The sequence below is a fragment of the Aythya fuligula genome, chromosome 13, assembly GCF_009819795.1.
Source record: "Aythya fuligula isolate bAytFul2 chromosome 13, bAytFul2.pri, whole genome shotgun sequence".
NCBI classification, from domain to species: Eukaryota; Metazoa; Chordata; class Aves; order Anseriformes; family Anatidae; genus Aythya; species Aythya fuligula.
In genome coordinates, this window is record NC_045571.1 from 1,335,607 (window position 1) to 1,355,412 (window position 19,806).

At 41.9% G+C, this 19,806-nt stretch overlaps 1 protein-coding gene across 9 annotated transcripts in view; it reads right to left on the minus strand.

The window, feature by feature from the left end:
• Positions 1 to 19,806, minus strand: part of TENM1 (teneurin transmembrane protein 1) — a 908,570-nt gene that overhangs the window by 105,510 nt on the left and 783,254 nt on the right. For 7 of the 9 annotated variants that reach the window (XM_032196349.1, XM_032196354.1, XM_032196351.1 and 4 more), the window contains 2 exons: positions 1,422 to 1,607; positions 275 to 298 (listed from right to left, as the gene is read on the minus strand). In XM_032196349.1, the coding sequence (XP_032052240.1) occupies positions 275 to 298; positions 1,422 to 1,607 (210 nt within the window). The remainder of the gene's footprint in view (positions 1 to 274; positions 299 to 1,421; positions 1,608 to 19,806) is intronic. The other 2 variants (XM_032196353.1, XM_032196347.1) reach the window with 1 other exon arrangement.

The window sequence follows — 19,806 nt, forward strand, 5'->3', positions numbered from 1 at the left end:
ATTTACCTACAATCAGATGGCCACATGAAATATGCTTTTATTTCAAATATGTGTGCTTATACTTTGCAAATGAGTTGAACACTTTATTTGTTAAAAACTGCACATTTTTCTGTAAATCTCTCTCTGTATATACATATATCTCCATGAACAAACAGTTGATCTATTTTGGCAAGTTAATAGTACAGAAGCTTGGACAAAACAGATAAAACACTCCATTCCCAATACTTTTGTAGCTTTTCATTAATCTTTTGCAATGCTGATATGAAAAACTTACCTCGAACAGCATCTAAGTAGTGAGCTTAAAAAAGAAAAGAACAAAACTGAGATGGATTGAACTTCTGTATCAAAATGAAAATACAGAAACTGTTTGCTTATGGCTTGCCACCTGTTGGTTAGACATAAAGTGTCTCCCTTGTACTGCAGTCATACCTATTCCTACTACTGTGATCAAAACACACTGTGTGCAATGTGATCGTTCTCCATTTGATGACAAGCATGCAGAGGACAGCTTGGGCCCCTCATGGCAGAGTCTACAATGTGAGTAACGGGGACAAAGAGCTCTTTTTCTCTTATTATAGATTTGTTCTTTCTGGATCTGCTTTACACAACCTCTACAAAATTATGCCATTTCTTCTTCACAGATCTAAATCTAGATTTAGAAAATATGACTTTGTTAATTCTAGAGCCTGAATGGCAAATTAATTATCTTAATTATTAATTATTTTAAAATGATAAAGATTAAACAATCTACTTTATTCAAGAAGCAAGCCTAAAAGCTTATGCTGCGTATTTCTGAAAATTATATACCCTATGCGTATAAGCAATTAAAATATTAACAAATAATATTGCTGTGGGTCACTTTAGAGAGAAACACTGTTAGATTTTTGAAAAAAAAACACACAACAAAACAACTGTTGCATTTCATTAGAAATATAACTATTACATTTGTGCAGTAGAGAAATGACTTTTGAAAAGATTTGAAAGTTTTACCTTATTAGGAGTATTGTTAGAAGCCAGCTATAGAAAAACCACCTCTGGTAATACGTAAAATACGTAAATCCTCAGACATGAAGGCAAAAGATTTAATGCAAGACTTACTTAAGCTGAATAACAGCTTCATCCCCTCACACCTTCTATTTCTTACACATTTTTCCCTTTTTCATCCACGACTCAAGGTTCCTATATGAGCATAACCCAGTGATATGTTACACACTTTGTGTGCTTTTTAAAAAAATATTATTAATTCTTCAATGTTAATTCCTCTTAATAGAATGCTCCACCGATTTGCCACTCCGTTCCCGACTCTGGCTCTCTGTTTTTCCAGAATATGACTTAAATCACACTGGTGGCTCTTTCAGATTGTTGTATAACTGGTTAAGGCTTTATTAAATTTATTTCTAGAGGTAAAACGAAACCCTTACCGATGGTGCAGTGGTCCCCTTCCCATCCAGGGCTGCACTCACACTTCCCGTCTTTGCACTGGCCGTGCTCAGCACAGTGCGAGTGGCAAGTGCGCTCCTCGCAGGTGGGTCCCACCCAGCCCTCTTCACACTGGCATATCCCTCTTGAACAGACCCCATGGCTGCCACAGTCCAGGGTACACAGCTCTGCAGAGGATTACAAAATACATAATGTGAAACAAGCAATTTCATACTGCAAATACGCTTTGCACTGACATGAAATATAATCACTTCTGTATTAACACCAATCATCAGCTGGATCAAACGGGATTTTGTCACCTGGTAGAGACTTTACACAATCTGGCTGCATCCTTCTTTAGCAGTTACTTGTCAGGTCATTTATTTGCTTGGGCTGGGGACTGCAAATGATAGTTTTGCATATGGGAGGTCTCAAACGGACCATCAGTGGCACATTCCCAGGGCCCACTGGCTCATTTCTGAAATCTCTTATAAACTCAAACACCACCAGTAGGATGAGTGGCCTGCTAAATACATGAAAGCAAAACAGTCTTTTAGATATTCAAATGTCTGTAATGGTGGTAAAATGGAGTTCTCTTTCAGTAGAAAGAGCCACCAGGAAGGTGCCAGCACCCATGACCATGACAGCATACAGCATCACGACTTGCAGGCCACCCACAGCTCTGCCTAGTTCTGAGACAGCTTTCAAGGTCTTTTTTGTCTTTTTCCTCCTTCCTGACTGTCACAAGACACCTGCTAGGAAGGCCGAGAGGCTGTTTCAGGGAGCCAGGAGCACCTCCTGCACTGCGCTATGAGCAATTCCCCTACCTGGGCAGAGCAGAACAGTGCTTACAGCGAAGTGGAAAAAAAGTCCTGAATTGTTTCAATACATCACCATATGCCAATTGCGATTCTACTTCCACTTAGACTAACGTTGTTCTGCAAAAAGAATGGCTTCATTATAAAAGAGTTCTGTGCAGTTTGAATTTATTTAGAATAATTAGTGTCAGGAGACGGAACTTGCTTGTTATTCTGCAATTAACCTGCCACAGTAACATTTCCTCCTTCTTCCTCTCGCAGAGCAGCTGATAGTACAAGTGTGAGCCAAATAACTGTGTCTGCTCTGATTTCAAATGTCAGTGTTACATATTTAGTTGTGGAAAGATTTTTCCCTTGACAGATCTTAAACAATAATCATTTATATCCTGGAACTATTGTATATAAACATTCTTAAAAGCATTTGTAGTGACAAATGCTGTCACTGAACATACCAAGCCAAGTTTTTAAAGTTGAAATTGAAATCTGATCAATTTTTATCATTTCAACATAAAGAGGAAAGCAGCACAGAAACTGAACCACACCATGACAGCGCAGATGTGCCTGGGCTCTATCTCAAGTCAGGTCCTGGGCCCTCTTTTTGTTACCAGCCCGAGTGATGCACGGAGTGCAATTGAAAGATTTGTGAGGTACAAACTGGCAGAGTGGGGTCAAACTCGAAATCACTTTCAGAAGCTCCAGATGTGGTAAAGAACCTGAGATAAAATACAATGAAAGCAATTGCAAAGTAGTGTGCCTGAGAAAGTCATAATCAACTACATAAAAATAATTAATTTTACTATTCAGACAGGGACCTGAGTTATATGGGATTGCCAGATAAACACAATTATCTGTTGCTATTCCCACAAAAGAGTAAATTATATGCCCTTTTGTATGTAAGACAAGGAAAGAGACCGGTCTGCTACACTCCACTACAAAGATGCCTCAAACGAAAAATCTCTGCTGAGGCTGGGGAATTACACTCTAGAAAGACTTGATTGCTACCTGCTGATCATGTATTAATCTAATCCTTCCTGTCTTGGGCCACGTGCCTTCAGGTACCGGGCAGGATTTCTTATCCCTTGCTGCATAATTTGGCTTGATTTTTTATTTTGTTACTTGTTTGGTCCGTGGAAAGCTGGGAGTGTGCTCAGAGGGCAAAGGACTGCAGAGGAGGACTTGCTTTGGTACTTCCTTGGTATTAAATTCACTCAAACGCTTCTTGGTCCTAGGATCAGGAAATAAACCAATCCCATGAGATCTGGGATCACAGAAACATCTGCCCCTCAATCCATGCCCCTTGGCCAGCCTGGCAGAGGACCACTGGCATTACTTTGACTTACCTTTACAGCCCAGGGCAGAGGCAAACTCCTGAGAATTAAATCTAACAAATTACCAGCTGCATCACGGATTTAGACTGCTAGAGGGATGCCTTTGATCTCTCCTCATCTCCCTGTAGTTCATTATAATTATAGCTTTTGGTATTTTACTCTAAGTGGCATAGATTGTTAAGAGGATTTTAAGAAATGTTCTGTGGCTTATACCATACCAGGATAAGTGGAGTAGTGATTTTTTTTTTTTTTTTGACTCTTCTGGATTGAGTGCCTACTAGTGTTGTGCAGTTGTGGGACTGGCTTAGTTCAACCAATGCCAAAACTCCAGGGAACACTCTAGGCATCAGCACACACATGTGTATTCATGGCAGTGTAGGCTGGAAAGGTTGAACTGGAGCAACTAAGTGATCTTGTCAGCAGCTCAAGCAGCTACCTCCACTTCTCTAACTGTATATAAATCAAAGAACCAGCTGCGGAAAATTCTGAACACGTTCCTGTACCTGGCATGCACATCTGCCTTCCCTCTGTCTGCCTACCCAGCAGTCTGGTCTGCATCATCCAAAGGAACCAAAGAAATGGCAGCAGGAGGAGATGAAGGCACATCCCTACTATGGGGATGTAGACCTTGAGCACATTTCCATTTTATAATCCAAGGAAATGGACTTTACATTTTCTTTACACTTTTCCATTGTTTTCCCCATGTTTTCAGACTAATTTATCTACTTCAAACAAGGAATAAAATGTTTACACACTACTTAAGCCCATGCATTCAATTAGATTAATAAAGTGGAGATAAAAGACTTCCTCTCTCTTCAAAGAACAACCTAGACCACTCAGTATATACCGTAAGCACCAGATTAGAAAAAAAAAAAAAAAAAAAAAAAGGAAAAAGAAAAAAGAAAAAGAAGTGTTTAGTTTCTTAGTTTGGAACAGACACTTTTCTCAGTGCCCCTAGTCATCCAGCTGCTCAGCCCACTCATTCTTTATGGTCACCGAGGCCAATTTTCAATGATTTAATACAAGGTTTTACTGTGATGTTTACTGTGATAATGCTGTCTTCTGCCAAGCAAATCCCAGATTCTCCCCAGACTTCTCATGCAAAGCAAGGAAACCAAGCCTAACATCATTCTATTTATGCCTTGGTAGTACACACAGCTTTAATTCACAACTGATACAAATAACTGAGTTTTTTTTTTTTTTTAAGGCGTTATTAATTCAAGTTGTTCCGTTTTTAAATGCAAAAGAATTAAAGAATTCCTTAGTTCCTCCTGTAGATAAGCAAGTACAAAAATATCTGAATAGTAGGGAGTCACGTTAGCATCTGTGTTTGTACCAAGAAGCCCAGTCTGGGTTTCTACAGCAAACTAGACACAATGAGACACTGAGTGGATATTTACCATGCAGGAAACAAAACAACAACTTGAATTAGGTAAATGGCTTCAACACAAGCTGATGAGGTAAAAATTCAGACAGCATTGAAATCAGACAATAAGACATCAGACATCATGCAACTGCTCTGCTTATTGGAGCATCTTCCTCTTTGCGTAGCAGCTGGCCCTATAGGATTCAGAAGCACCCCAAAATGCAGTGGGTGCTCAGCAAGGAGTCAGATCAGCAAGGCAATGGCTTTGAGCTATGGGTAGGTGCAGCAGCTGAGCCACTCAAAGATTTTACCTCTTCTGGAAACAGTTATTGCACTCCCCATCCTCTCCACCCATCTCCTGGCTCCGTGGGCTGTGTCTGGAACTTATTATCTGAAACTGTGGTGAGCTGATTCATATCATCATACTGGCAGATAATTATTCACTTTATTTTTATGGGTTAATACCTGACAGCTTGCTGAGCTGAATCAACTCACTGAGGGATCAGAGGAGCAGCACAGGTAGGGGAAGGGAAGACGTACAGATACTAGCTTGAATGGGGACTGCCCTGCTGAGAGCCACAGCTATGCCCCCAGACAAGACTACAAAGGACAAGAGCAAGGGGGAGGTATTTAAGGTAATGAAGGAGGCAAATGACAAGAGATTACAATTTGGATTAGTAAAGGGGACTCTGGGGCATATTGTATTGCAAGCCTTTACTTAGGCTTTTAGATCAATTGTCAATAGTTCTCACAGTGCATGGTGCAGTGCACAATTTGCAAGTCCCTCAGTTGGTGGTCAGGTTTGTGGACTTGTGTAAAAGCCTTCTCTCTTCTCTCCTGCTCTTTACCACAGTTAGTGGGACATACTCCTGCCTGATGCCTGCCTGAGCTCCAGGCAGATCTTGAGCGCTTGCAGAGGGCTGGAGGCTGCTCTGTGGCCTGGAGACCAGCTCCGCCATAGCTGTGAATTTTCTCTGCTCCCATGAAACCAACAGAGTCACCCTAATTCACACTAATTAAGGGCCACGTTTCAGTTTTTGTACCTGCACACTTGGCAATCAAACCCAGGTTCTCTAAGTGTAGAGCTGGAAAGTTAATTTCCTTATTTAAATAAATCTCAGCTGTGCAGATTGACTGTGAGTAAGGTGCTGGCAAACTGCTGGTAGCTAGCCTCAGCCGACCCCTGCAGTTTCTTATAGACTTTCATGAAATATAGTCCTTATCAAATCTAAAATTCAGATTCCTCAGACTTAAATCAATTAATGAATAAGACACTTAAAAAAATTTCAACTCGAGCAGTCTGGAATCTTTACTGACATGTTCCTAATTCTGAACATTCATTAATTTTCTTGGAAGAAGGCAAATACGAGCTGTGAAGCATTATTTGTACATATTCTTGAGAATGAGACAAATATGTTGATCATTCCTGAGCTAATCGAAAAAGCATTAAAAATTCACTCCACACTCATCATTTTAATTATGTAAGTCAACAATGAGTTCTTTTAAACGTGTTTTATAATAAGTTTCTACTTATGTGATATGAAAAGGGAAATTAAAGCTAAATATTTTATAATTTGCAATGATAAGGGAAGATTTTAATGTTAATTCAACACGTTTCAGGAATAACTCAGAAAATCATGCTATGAATACAAAAATATATGTAAACCAAAAGGGTCAAAAAATATGAAAACACTTTCATTTTACTTTTTTTTCACATTCAATGGTGAGTTCTGTCTAAACCCTTAAGTATCATATTCATAACCTTGCTGTCCATTTTTTAATAAGTGGATTTCCATAAAGATTAGAAATTAATCTAACATGACTTTCACCCAATATGCTTAACTGCTGGAGGCAGCAAAAATCACCTATCCAGACCTAATAAAGAAAGTTTTTTCAATTTAAATATACATTGCATTTAATAAGCTTGCATGATAATTTCAACAATGTTCCTGAGCTTTTTAAATTGCCTTCCTACTGTGTCCTGGAGACAACTCTGTTCCAGCTTTCATTTTCAGCAACTGACTTTATTAATATAAAATTTTACACCATTAAAAAGTCCCAAAATTTCAAGTTTTGAAAGTTTTAGAGGCACTCAAGCTATTTTTTTCCAGTGAAACCTAATGTAAAGCTGTCCTCACTGGTTACCTGGCAGAGTGCAGTACAGACGTTTAATGTGGATACCAAGTTTTACAAACCTGTGATAAGAAAACATGCTATTTTTATGGCACAGAAGGTGCTTCCTCCAGCAAACAGAAATGGGGTTTCTGTGTGCAGGAGGCATCAAACATGCATTCCTGAGCAATTTCTGCTACATGTTCTCCCTGTCCTTCACACTACTGATCAACACTTCACAGGAACTTGTGTGAAATTTGGTAAAATCGAAAAAAATCAGTGTGACAGGTCATCACTGAATGATGGACAACTGTTTGTAGCAAAAAAATAGCCTCTGCTGTCAGAATACTAAACCAACACGCACAGTCCTGACTTGTATTTATGCACACAGCACAGTTTACCTACTTTAATGTAAATTTAAAGATGATAGTGCTGCAAAGGATTTCATGTGATAATCTCTAGCCCATACTTTTTCCAAATTCAATTATAACTGGCATCCCTTAAAAAGCTCCCAGCAACAGAGGACCTACAACAGCACCGAGTAATCCATACCATCATCAGACTGCCCTGACAAATATTTTCTCTATCTAAATTTCACTTTTTTGCTGCAATACTTCTTGTCCTTTTCTCCATGGATCATATGCTTACATCTGATAATGGAATTAAATATTAAAGGTTAATATTTTTAATTTATTTTTTAATTTAATTTTTAATAATTGCCGGGGTATTATTACCATAATATCATAATAATTATCATAATAATTATCATATTATCATAATATCCCAGCAATTTGTGCATTTTGGATTTATTTTATTTGAGTGACTTCAAAGCAACACATTAATATTAATTATATGAACACTAAAACTATTGCACGGAATTTATTTTCACACACACCTCCAAAAGCATTTCCACAACCATTTCCAAGGATTTTGCTCTTGGACTAAGTTGGACATGTGCCCATCCCAGTAAAAGGCACAAAGATTCAGATTCACCTTACCCAACTTGTGACATCTGTATCTGAAATAGTTTATAGTTTAATAGTTTATGGAAAATCCAGATCAAGTTCAAAATAGCAAAAATATGTCTTTCCAGTAGTTTTATTAACACATTAACACACAACATTCATATATTTCTACCAAAGGTTAAACTTCTCCACACATTGTTTCATTTTAAACGTTTTCACTGCACATTTTATGCAGTGAACCTTTTTGGCATGCTGCTACACAGATATCCAACTCCCTTTCTTATCTTCTTAGCAGAGTCCACAACACACAAAATTAAACCACTGGAACTAAAATGACATACCCTCGCTGTTTGTTACTCACGATGTTTTGCCATCAATCTAGTGCTGGTTTTAATTGCTTTCCAGAAATAATCCTACCATCATCTCACTGAACTTGGGTGTAATGCATGAAGTACTCTATAAATAGCGATTCTGGCTTCGAGTATGAATGTCGCCATTAGCATTATTGTGTACTTCCAAATATATGAATGTAATTTGATTAAAAAAAAGCCATGTAATATAACTTCTGATAATATTATACCTATTCTGAAAGTGTCTTTTCCACACTGGGGATCCTCAATGTGCTTGAAAATTTACTTCTGTGAAAAGTAATCAGCGAGCAGATAGAAAGGTCCAAGAGGCAGTTACAGCAGAGGCAGGGGGGAAACAGCAGAAAAACTTTTTCCCTTTCTTGGATCTTTTATCACACTTCTTTTTTTTCAGCTTTATTTTTCATCTGATGAAGAATATTTTCTTCCTGATCCAAATCCAATTTGTATACATAGAAAACCTCACCCTTTATTGATTTCACTGTGGTTAAAAATGGTATTTTTACAGTGCAAAAATCTAATCAATACAATCTTATGAATCTGGACTGGTAATGGTAAACACACTAACAGATATTTCATTTCAGGGAGCCAAATTGATACTCCTGAAAAGAATTACTCATTTGCCACTGGGTATATCTCTGTTTACCCAGCCACAGTATTGGCGTAAAGCAGAATACAATTACGCTGTGCTTGACACAAAGGAGGCTTAAGCTGCAGAACCTGTCTCCTCCTTAGAGATGATACAGGTTGGTAGGTCAGATAAAGCCTTTGTGGGAAATGTTTAAAATAAATGAAGAGAAGTGCAACCTAATAGCAAGGCAGATTAGACTGACACAAGGGTGAGGAGAACCACACAGTACTCTGACCAGCACTCTTTTTTTTTAATACCCTGTTTCCCAAGTAAATGTTTCCTTGTCAATTTTAGTCCTGTTTTATAATTTGTCTCCACTATTTGACTTCAACTTGTACATGTTGTAAAGCAGCAAAATTACAGTCGTCACTGGAGAATCATACTCTGACTAATAAGCTCTGAGATCCTTTGCAACATACTGAGAACCACAAAAGGAAATGCCTCACAATGTCACCTTGACACTAGGAGACTAGTAAGAAAAAGCAGTCCAGAACGATCTATCCTGAGCAATAATGAATGAGATGAAGGCTATGAAAGCTTTGCCTTTGTGTCCACTCACAGAGGAAAATGCAATCCCCAGTTCCTTGGGCCATAAAGCAGTTGTATAGGGAAATAAGCGTAAGTGAAGGACTGATAAGAAACAGGATGGGCACAAGGCAATATACGATAACGATGAGAAATATGGAGAGCAACCAAATGGTTTTGTAGGGAAAAAGGAAATGAGCAAAGAGATAGCTCAGTAGGTACATTTAATAAAGCTTCTTCACAGGCACAGCACCAAATGAAAACACAGATTTTGAGACAGCTAATTTCAGCAAAGGTTCATAAGATTGCCCGAGTGGATCAGGGTACATCTTTATACAAGCACCAGGTCTTTCGTGATGCACAGAAGTATTAACACAAAATGTGTCTCTGCTCATGGCATAAAGTTTCCACAATTATTTAATAGTAAATTTGATTAGTAATATTCAGTGAAGTAGTAATGATTTATTTAAGCACTGTTTGCAAAGAGAAGGCACCATCTTTAATTCACTGGCTTACTGGCCAACCTTGGAATATGAGTCAATTCACAAAATTGCCCCAGTGAGTGCTTGCCTCACCCAGGCCATGTGTTCTGTATAGTAGGGGTATCTACTGACTTCAGCAATGAAGATATATTTTACTTATAATACCTCCAAAAGGTTCGGCACTGATCCTATTTCTCAATATATTGCAGAAACATCTATCCTGATACACCTGTGTAAAGGCAATGGCAGCCCAAAAGCAGCACAGCCTTGTTGACCAAACCAGACACAGAGCTGGCCCCATGAAGGAAAGGGGACAATGGTTTGAAGAACTGAAATCTATATGTCAGGATGGGTGTTTTCAAAAGGCCATGCATTCATTTTCACAACTTTTTTTTTTTTTTTTTTTTCAGTGAAGAGCCAGATTTTATCAACAGACAGAAATAATAGATTGAGTAAAACAAGTCTTAGGAATATAGGAATATTGTGTTCCCAACAAACAATTTGTACCACAGTAAAAGATTAAGAGGAAAAATCAAAGGCCATTACCAGCTTCTGAGCAGCACCTCAGTTTCACAATCACAAATAAAAATCAACTGAAGAGGCTGGAATTGCCTCCTTTATTTTTAGCACAAATGAAGAGTTTCTTGGGCATATTTAATAGCCAAATGTACCAAGTCCTTCCAACAGAAGCTGGGAATGCAGCCTCAATTAGCACAAGTCATACAGTGCTCAACAACTTACTATCAACCCTAGTTACATGGGCAAAGAGGAGACAATTCTATGTTCATTGCCGTGTTTGTGAAGATGAGTGCAGAGATGAAGCAGCTTCCAGCAAATAAACTGTAACTTCCTCTGTGTCAGCATCACAAACAGAAATAGCAACATGCATCTGGCAGCTGCTGTTCTGCTTTGTTGCTGCTAAAGTGAAGATGCAGCTCATGACTTGCATTTTTCAGGCACCAGGAAGAAGCAGCACACTGTGCGGGTAACCGTGGATCTTAAGGGAGAGCTGCCTTCCTACTCAGCATCCCTGGCACAACTGCAGTAGTGCTTTGTAGATATTAAGAACTGTATGAGTGGCTTTCATTATTTAGCTCTCCCCTCTGTGCTATACGTATTTTTCACTAACTCATCACTTCTCCCACTTTCCTCCTTGCCCATGCAAACACATCTTTGCTGAGGCAGCCCCGTCATCCCCAGGCATGAGGAGCTCCAAGGGAAGTGGCCCCTCCACTGCTGCTCCTTGCTCAGCACAGCTGCCAGGTGCACAGCCTGGCTGTTTGGTAGTGAGGAGCACGGGTGACCAGAGATGGAGCTGAAAATAAAATGTATCCTGTGAACAATCTGTTTTCTGCTGTCCATCAGAAAATGATTTTGGATCACAAGGTCACAGATAACATTTTAATAATCTGTTTGTAAAATTGCCAGAGCTTCCTAAATTGAAGAGCAACGTGCCTGAAGGTATGCTGCAGCTACAATACACAAGGAGTTTTTGCTAAAAAAACTCCTAAAAGGAGTTTAGAGCCCTAAAAGGGTCTTGCATAATTACAGCAAGCCTAATTTTATTTAAAAAGTGTTACTTGAGCCTAAACATTTAAGTAAAATGCCCTCCCCTTCCGGCCCCACCTTCCCAGGTGCCCTACACAACAGGTTTGAGGCCCTGGAGCTCGACAGACCAGTAGCTGAGGAAGAGGTAGCAAGTGTTCCCAGGAGGATGCCTAGGGCGAGGAGGTCGATTCCACGCCTCAGGACTGCCTCCACCAAGAAAGACAGAAGGGTTATTGTTGTTGGAGACTCTATTCTCAGGGGAACAGAGGGCCCTATTTGTCGGCCTGACTCTACCCGTAGGGAAGTCTGCTGCCTCCCTGGGGCCAGGGTCAGGGACGTTGCCAGGAAGCTTCCCAACCTGGTACGCCCCTCTGATTATTATCCTCTTTTGATAGTCCAGGCGGGCAGTGACAACATTGAAGAGAGAAGCCTGAAGGCTATCAAACGAGACTTTAGGGGGCTGGGATGGTTAGTGGATGGAGCGGGAGTGCAGGTGGTGCTTTCATCCACCCCTACGGTGGCAGGGAGGGGTACAGAGAGGACACAGAAAGCCCACCTGTTAAACACGTGGCTCTGGGGCGGGTGCCAACGCAGAAATCTTGAGTTTTTCGACCATGGGGCACTTTACTCAGCACCTGGCCTGATGGCCCCAGACGGGTCCCTATCTTTTAGGGGAAAAAGGATCCTGGGCCAGGAGCTGGCAGGGCTCATTGAGAGGGCTTTAAACTAGGTAAGAAGGGGGATGGGGCTGAAGCAAGGATTGTTGGGGCTGTGCCAGGGGGAACAATGGCAAGGCCGAAGGATAAGGTAATGGCCCAGCTGAAGTGCATCTACACCAACGCACGCAGCATGGGTAACAAACAGGAGGAGCTGGAAGCCATTGTGCAGCAGGCAGGCTACGACTTGGTTGCCATCACGGAAACGTGGTGGGACCAGTCTCATGACTGGAGTGCTGCAATGCCTGGCTATAAGCTCTTCAGAAGGGACAGGCAGCACAGAAGGGGTGGTGGTGTGGCTCTCTATATCAGAGAGTGTTTTGATGTTGTAGAACTCGAGGCTGAGTCTGGGAATGACAAGGTCGAGTCCCTTTGGGTTAGGATCGGCAGGGACAACAAGGCTAGTATCCTGGTCGGGGTCTGCTATAGACCGCCAAACCAGGATGAGGAGACGGATGAGGAGTTCTACAGGCAACTGACAGAAGTTACGAAATCTTCAGCGCTTGTACTCGTGGGGGACTTCAACTTCCCTGACATATCCTGGAAGCACAACACAGCCCTGAGAAAGCAGTCTAGGAGGTTTCTGGAGAGCGTGGAAGATAACTTCCTGACGCAGCTGGTTAGTGAACCTACCAGGGGTGGTGCCCCGCTAGACCTTCTCTTCACAAACAGAGAAGGACTGGTGGAGGATGTGATTGTCGGGAGCTGTCTTGGGCAGAGTGACCACGAAATAGTGGAGTTCACTATTCTTGGCGAGGCCAGGAAGGGGACCAGTAAAACCGCTGTATTGGACTTTCGGAGGGCTGACTTTGAGCTGCTCAGGACGCTAGTTGGTAGAATCCCTTGGGAGGCGGTTCTGAAGGGCAGAGGGGTCCAGGAAGGCTGGGCGCTCTTCAAGAGGGAAATCTTAATGGCGCAGGAATGGTCTGTCCCCACGTGCCCAAAGACGAGCTGGCGGGGAAGAAGACCAGCCTGGCTCAACAGAGAATTGTGGCTTGATCTTAGGAGAAAAAAGAGGGTTTATAATCTTTGGAAAAGTGGGCAGGCCACTAGGGAGGACTATAAGGATGTAGCGAGGCTGTGCAGGGACAAAATTAGGAAGGCCAAAGCTCATCTGGAGCTCAATCTGGCTACTGCCGTTAAAGATAACAAAAAATGTTTTTATAAATACATCAACACAAAAAGGAGGACTAAGGAGAATCTCCATCCTTTACTGGATGCGGGGGGAAACTTAGTTACAAGAGATGAGGAAAAGGCGGAGGTACTTAATGCCTTCTTCGCCTCAGTCTTTAGCGGCAAAACCGGTTATTCTCTGGATACCCAGTACCCTGAGCTGGTGGAAAGGAATGGGGAGCAGGATGTGGCCCTCACTATCCACGAAGAAATGGTTGGTGACCTGCTACAGCACTTGGATGTGCACAAGTTGATGGGGCCAGATGGGATCCACCCAAGGGTACTGAGAGAACTGGCAGAGGAGCTGGCCAAGCCACTTTCCATCATTTATCAGCAGTCCTGGCTATCGGGGGAGGTCCCAGTTGACTGGCAGCTAGCAAACGTGATGCCCATCTACAAGAAGGGCCGGAGGGCAGACCTGGGAAACTACAGGCCTGTCAGTTTGACCTCAGTGCCAGGGAAGCTCATGGAGCAGATCCTCTTGAGAGTCATCACGCAGCACTTGCAGAGGAAGCAGGTGATCAGGCCCAGTCAGCATGGATTTATGAAAGGCAGGTCCTGCTTGACGAACCTGATCTCCTTCTGTGACAAAGTGACACGCTGGGTGGATGAGGGAAAGGCTGTGGATGTGGTCTACCTTGACTTCAGCAAGGCTTTTGACACCGTCTCCCACAGCATTCTCCTCAAGAAACTGTCTGCTCTTGGCTTGGACTGGCACACGCTTCATTGGGTTAGAAACTGGCTGGATAGTTGGGCCCAAAGAGATGTGGTGAATGGAGTCAAATCCAGTTGGAGGCCAGTCACTAGTGGCGTTCCCCAGGGCTCGGTGCTGCGGCCGGTCCTCTTTAATATCTTCATCGATGATCTGGACGAGGGCATTGAGTGCACCCTCAGTAAGTTTGCAGATGACACCAAGCTAAGTGCGTGTGTCGATCTGCTTGAGGATAGGAAGGCTCTACAGGAGGATCTGGATAGGCTGCACTGATGGGCTGAGGTCAACTGCATGAAGTTTAACAAGGCCAAGTGCTGGGTCCTGCACCTGGGGCGCAATAACCCCAAGCAGAGCTACAGGCTGGGAGATGAGTGGTTGGAGAGCTGCCAGGCAGAGAAGGACCTGGGAGTGATGGTGGATAGTCAGCTGAATATGAGCCAGCAGTGTGCTCAGGTGGCCAAGAAGGCCAACGGCATCCTGGCTTGTATCAGGAACAGTGTGACCAGCAGGGCTAGGGAGGTGATCGTCCCCCTGTACTCGGCTCTGGTGAGGCCGCACCTCGAGTACTGTGTTCAGTTTTGGGCCCCTCGCTACAAGAAGGACATCGAGGTGCTTGAGTGGGTACAGAGAAGGGCAACGAAGCTGGTGAGGGGCCTGGAGAACAAGTCCTACGAGGAGCGGCTGAGGGAGCTGGGCTTGTTCAGCCTGGAGAAGAGGAGGCTCAGGGGTGACTTTATTGCTCTTTACAGATACCTTAAAGGAGGCTGTAGTGAGGTGGGGGTTGGTCTATTCTCCCACGTGCCTGATGACAGGACGAGGGGGAATGGGCTAAAGTTGCGCCAGGGGAGTTTTAGGCTGGATGTTAGGAAGAACTTCTTTACTGAGAGGGTTGTGAGGCATTGGAATGGGCTGCCCAGGGAAGTGGTGGAGTCACCATCCCTGGAAGTCTTTAAAAGACGTTTAGATGTAGAGCTTAGGGATATGGTTTAGTGGGGACTGTTAGTGTTAGGTCAGAGGTTGGACTCGATGATCTTGAGGTCTCTTCCAACCTAGAAATTCTGTGATTCTGTGATTCTGTGAAAAATCCTTGCTTAAAGAGGGCAGAGACCAGGAATTCCTTAGACGTCTACATATATTAACCTTGCAACAATCTACACAATCAAAAAGCTTAAAAATGCAATATGCAGGAGAAAAGAAGGTTTCCATAATTTTTACTTCTATCAATAGCAATTTTTTATTTTCAAAGGTAAATTAAACTTACAGAAAGTCTGCTGGATAAGTGTATTGAAATGCAGCATCTATTTTTGTAGAACTCTTACCATGACAATAAAAAAAAACATTTTAAATACCTGCTTTTCAGGGACCTATGCAACACATTTTGCATAATAAACGTTCTGAAATTCACTGAAGGACAAAAACTCTAGCTGTCCTGGTGTGTTTTTGTGCTCTTGCTCTAGTAAATCCCATCTGTGGTTTTCCAGCTGTGAAGAAGAGAAGCTGTCTCCTGCTACGAGCTCCTTTCTTTCAATGCTAGTGGCATTGGTAACTTGTCAGTTTAATCACTGGACTTGGCTTAGCAAATCAAAAGTTGAAGATTTTATAAGAGATAGTGCTCTCTTGTCCACCTAGGCCTTTTTATTTTCCCTCCGCTATAGCATATACAGCAGCAGCAGAAGCTTCCTACAACTTCCTTACTTTATAAAAGTTTTTGTGGAGCATGATTCTTTCATATTCATAATCTCCATCTTGATATTTGCTTGCATAGTGTTCTCATAAGTCCTTCCCATATGATATCCTGTCAGTTGTTTTACTACAAAATAGATTTTTGTATTAGATGGACTACCACGTAGGTGATAAATATGCGATGCACAAAAGGATGCAGGCACCTAACTACAACTTTAAGTGTCTAAATCCAAAATTTTTGCTCAGTTTACCTCAATCTGGATATGCTTAAAACACTTTGGCACTTGAACTGCTACTAAAATCCCACATATTTTCCATGTTTTCCTACTAGATGAACACCTAACTAATATTATACAGCCTTGTTTCAATCTCTCTAGTTTCACAGTCCACAAGACCCTTACAAAGTTGTTGTCTATAGCTCCTAATCAGTGTTACCCTCAAAACAGATCTACTGGATTAAGCCTAGCACAAAACATACTGAGGTTGAAATTTCTTGCGCACAATGGACTACCTATATAGTTGCTATGTTAAACACAGAGAGGAAAAGCTCTGCCAACTACCTAAAAGGGAGGACAGACAGGGCCCTTGTTATTGCCACAACTGTTCACATACCTTGGTCCTGGATAAGGGAAGAGCTCCTGGAATAGGAGAATCCAGACTTAGGTCTGGGGATGCCACCCAGGGGAATAAATAATACCTGCTTGTGGACAGACCAGGATTCACAAACTTGATTTAAGTAAATTATGTTTACATTTGAATGAGGAACATTTCCAGTAATTGCTGCACAAGGTGCAGATAACAATACATGAAGGATCTTAATTTTCAAGAGGGAAAAGGGAAGGAAAGAGCCATTATTTCTGGCATATCTGCAAAATAAGCAGCAATCATTTGAAAAACAACCCAGGCTTCCGCACTGTCTCTCTCATACCCTTGACTTATCCTATTTCTTAAATCAATACATGACTACATCAGGTCTTTCTGGTTCCCACTGGACTGATTTCAACATGTAGGAGAATTAATTTTTATTGGAGTGCTTCTTCACTGCCTTAAATTTCTCATGTTTTAAATTCTCTAGTAACACATATTAGATGTTCCAATCACTAACTACTAAGTTTTTAATAGAAATCTTGCTCACCAGACATCTTTTTGCAAACTCTTGCAACTCTACAGGAGATACAAATCAAACTAGTCACACATCACTTTTTTGTTTTAAATGAAATATACAGTAGTAAGAAGAGTCTTTCTACAATGTCAAACAACATACATCAGGAGAAACTTCAATCATCCTTTTAATTAGCTGAGCAGTAATAATCAAAGCTCCTCACAAATTAAAGAAAGAGAACAGATAGATGAAATCAAGTAAGTCCATCATTTCTTCAGAACACAACAACAAAGGATGGTTATAGCGTAATTTAAAAGTTCTTGAGATTTGTCAGAAATAGGGAGTAAAAGTGCCAACATGGAAAAGTCTACAGAAACAGTCTACAGAAAATGTAGCATAGGTTACATCACATATGGAAGAAATTTCAAGGATACTTTCACTACTGTGAGTTGTAGTGAATACCCTTGTCCTTGGCAAATCAGAATGACTGACACCCATAATTTGCAATTTCCTAAACCTGAAGAGTTTTCTGATTGCGATGAAATGGTTTTACCTAATTATTTTTTCAAGTTGCAGTTTTTGATGTTTAATTTTGAAATCAATTTGAGATGTCTTGAACTATATTAACACACTGTATTATGCCTTCATTTCTTTCTGAAGCACTTCACTTTAAAAAATGCATACTTCTAATGATTTTTAAATTACTCCACTCTGCACATATCAATTTACAACAATTACAACATTTTGCATTTTTCAAAGTACTTCAGTTTTAAAGAGGTTTTATGCTTTGCAAGATACTGAAGGAAGAGGCTGCTGATCCATTTTTACCCTTTGTAAAATTACCACCGATCTTGCTAGAGAGCTTAACCAAAAATAGATATGCTAAATATATACCATCTACATATAATCATTTTAGGATGAATGTTTCTGTGACTTAGAACTGCCAGTATTCTTTTCCTGATCATAATTAGGTTGCTTCAGCAGTATAAATGGATTCAGTGGAATGATGACAAATGTCCTGGAGGACAGAAACTGGCCTACTTTGGCTGAAGAGTCCAGAGAAATGAATACAGGACAGGATGTCAGAGGCATCAGCTCTGTCACAGATCTGAGAACAGAGGGTGAGTTTTTTTCTTCAGTTCGTTTATGATGCATCTTCAATTTGCCAGTTTCCCTCTTCTACCTGACAATGAACAGTCAGTATTCACAAGCTTGATTTTGTCTTTCTGAAACATACTCCTATTTCCCTCAAAGGGAAATGACTCATTAACATCAAGGGATTTTGGATGACAGTCTATAAATAAAGCAACATAGACCCACAGACAGTAAGTAGTAAGTTGACTATACTGATTTGCTGGTGAGATTAAAATAGCGTACTATCAGTCTTCCATTCTACTATATTATTTTGCCCTGAAGTCTCTTTTGATCACCCTCTGACTTCTTGTCCCAGCTTCATCACTGCCTAGATGAAAAAATAATGGGTAAGAACGTGGGGGCAGTACCAGGCTAGCAAGTTTTCTTGTAAGATTTTTTATCAGGGTTCCGAGGAGGCAGCAAAATTCCCTATACAAGTGGGTCTGGTTGACATATCAGGCCCTCTGCTTCCCTCAGAAGAGTCACTGATGACAGTAACTCACCTTTTTTATCTCAGCAGAAGTGGTTGTGATGTGAGGGTTAGGCCGACCAAACATTTTTTGATGCCTCCAACACAGATCATCATCTGCATCACTGTTTGACTGACCACAGGGGTACATTTTACAGGGGTACCTGGGACGGTGAGGCAGGCCGGGAAGGGTTAGGCCTGTTGCTCTGAACACAAATCTGTCTCCATTTCCCACCAACTCTTCAGTCACTGCCTTCTGCCTGTTGGTGAGAGGGCAGGGGACCCTCTGTGTCGTGTGTCATGACTGGGTGACACCCTGTCCCAGGGACGGCAGAGTACAACTCCACCAGCTCATCTTCTCAGGTTCCATGACACACTTAAACCAACTTGCCTCTGCATGGAGCTCTGCCACGAGGCTGAGCAGCTATTGTGCCTGGGTGCACCTCCTCCAGGTGTGCTCACTGCTGCCCTCAGACACTGACAGAAAAGTCAGGCATGCCGTGACCCGAGGCCTAGACGGTCACCTGTCCCCTCAGGAGCTCTGTCTGGACAGTTGCATTGGCTCCTGTGGGCACAGGGGACACAGAGGACGCTTTCTGCTGGGTGGACACCATGACTGGAGCTCCTTGAGAGCATACAGCAATGGCTGTCTGAACTGGCCATGTGAGGCCGCCCTGCTCTGCACCTCCTGGACTGACACCCCATGGTCCCTAGGGCTGCCCGTGGAGGTGCAGAGGTAGCTGTGTGTCCCCCAGAGGGGCTCTGTGCTCCCCAGGTGCTCCTGACTCCAGAAGCCCTGGTAGGCTGTGATCCCCACGTGAACATGCCCACCCCAGGGCTTGTTGTGTGAGTTGCCATAGGACGCCTAAAATAGTAATAAACTAAAACTGTGTGAGGGAACTGATGAACAAGATAGTATGAGAGACATGAGCATGCCTGCCTGTGGTCATGAAACCACCCTTCTCTGATAACGCAGAAGACAGTATGCATGCAGAGGGGTATTTTCCCCATTGGTTGGTGCAGGTAAGGAAAAAGAAGTCATTTTTCTTCAAAGACTTCATCAAAACAGCTTTGAAAGTAAGACAAACATGAGAACTGTGATCCCAGCACACAAGATAAAAGTTTCTTTATCACAGTTATTTATTTTATCTTTGTTCCCTTACTTAGTATCTAATTGCCCCATGCAGCTGACTTGACAGAACTGTTGGAGTTTAACAGCTCTCTTTGAGCTACAGTAACTTCATACTAGAACAGA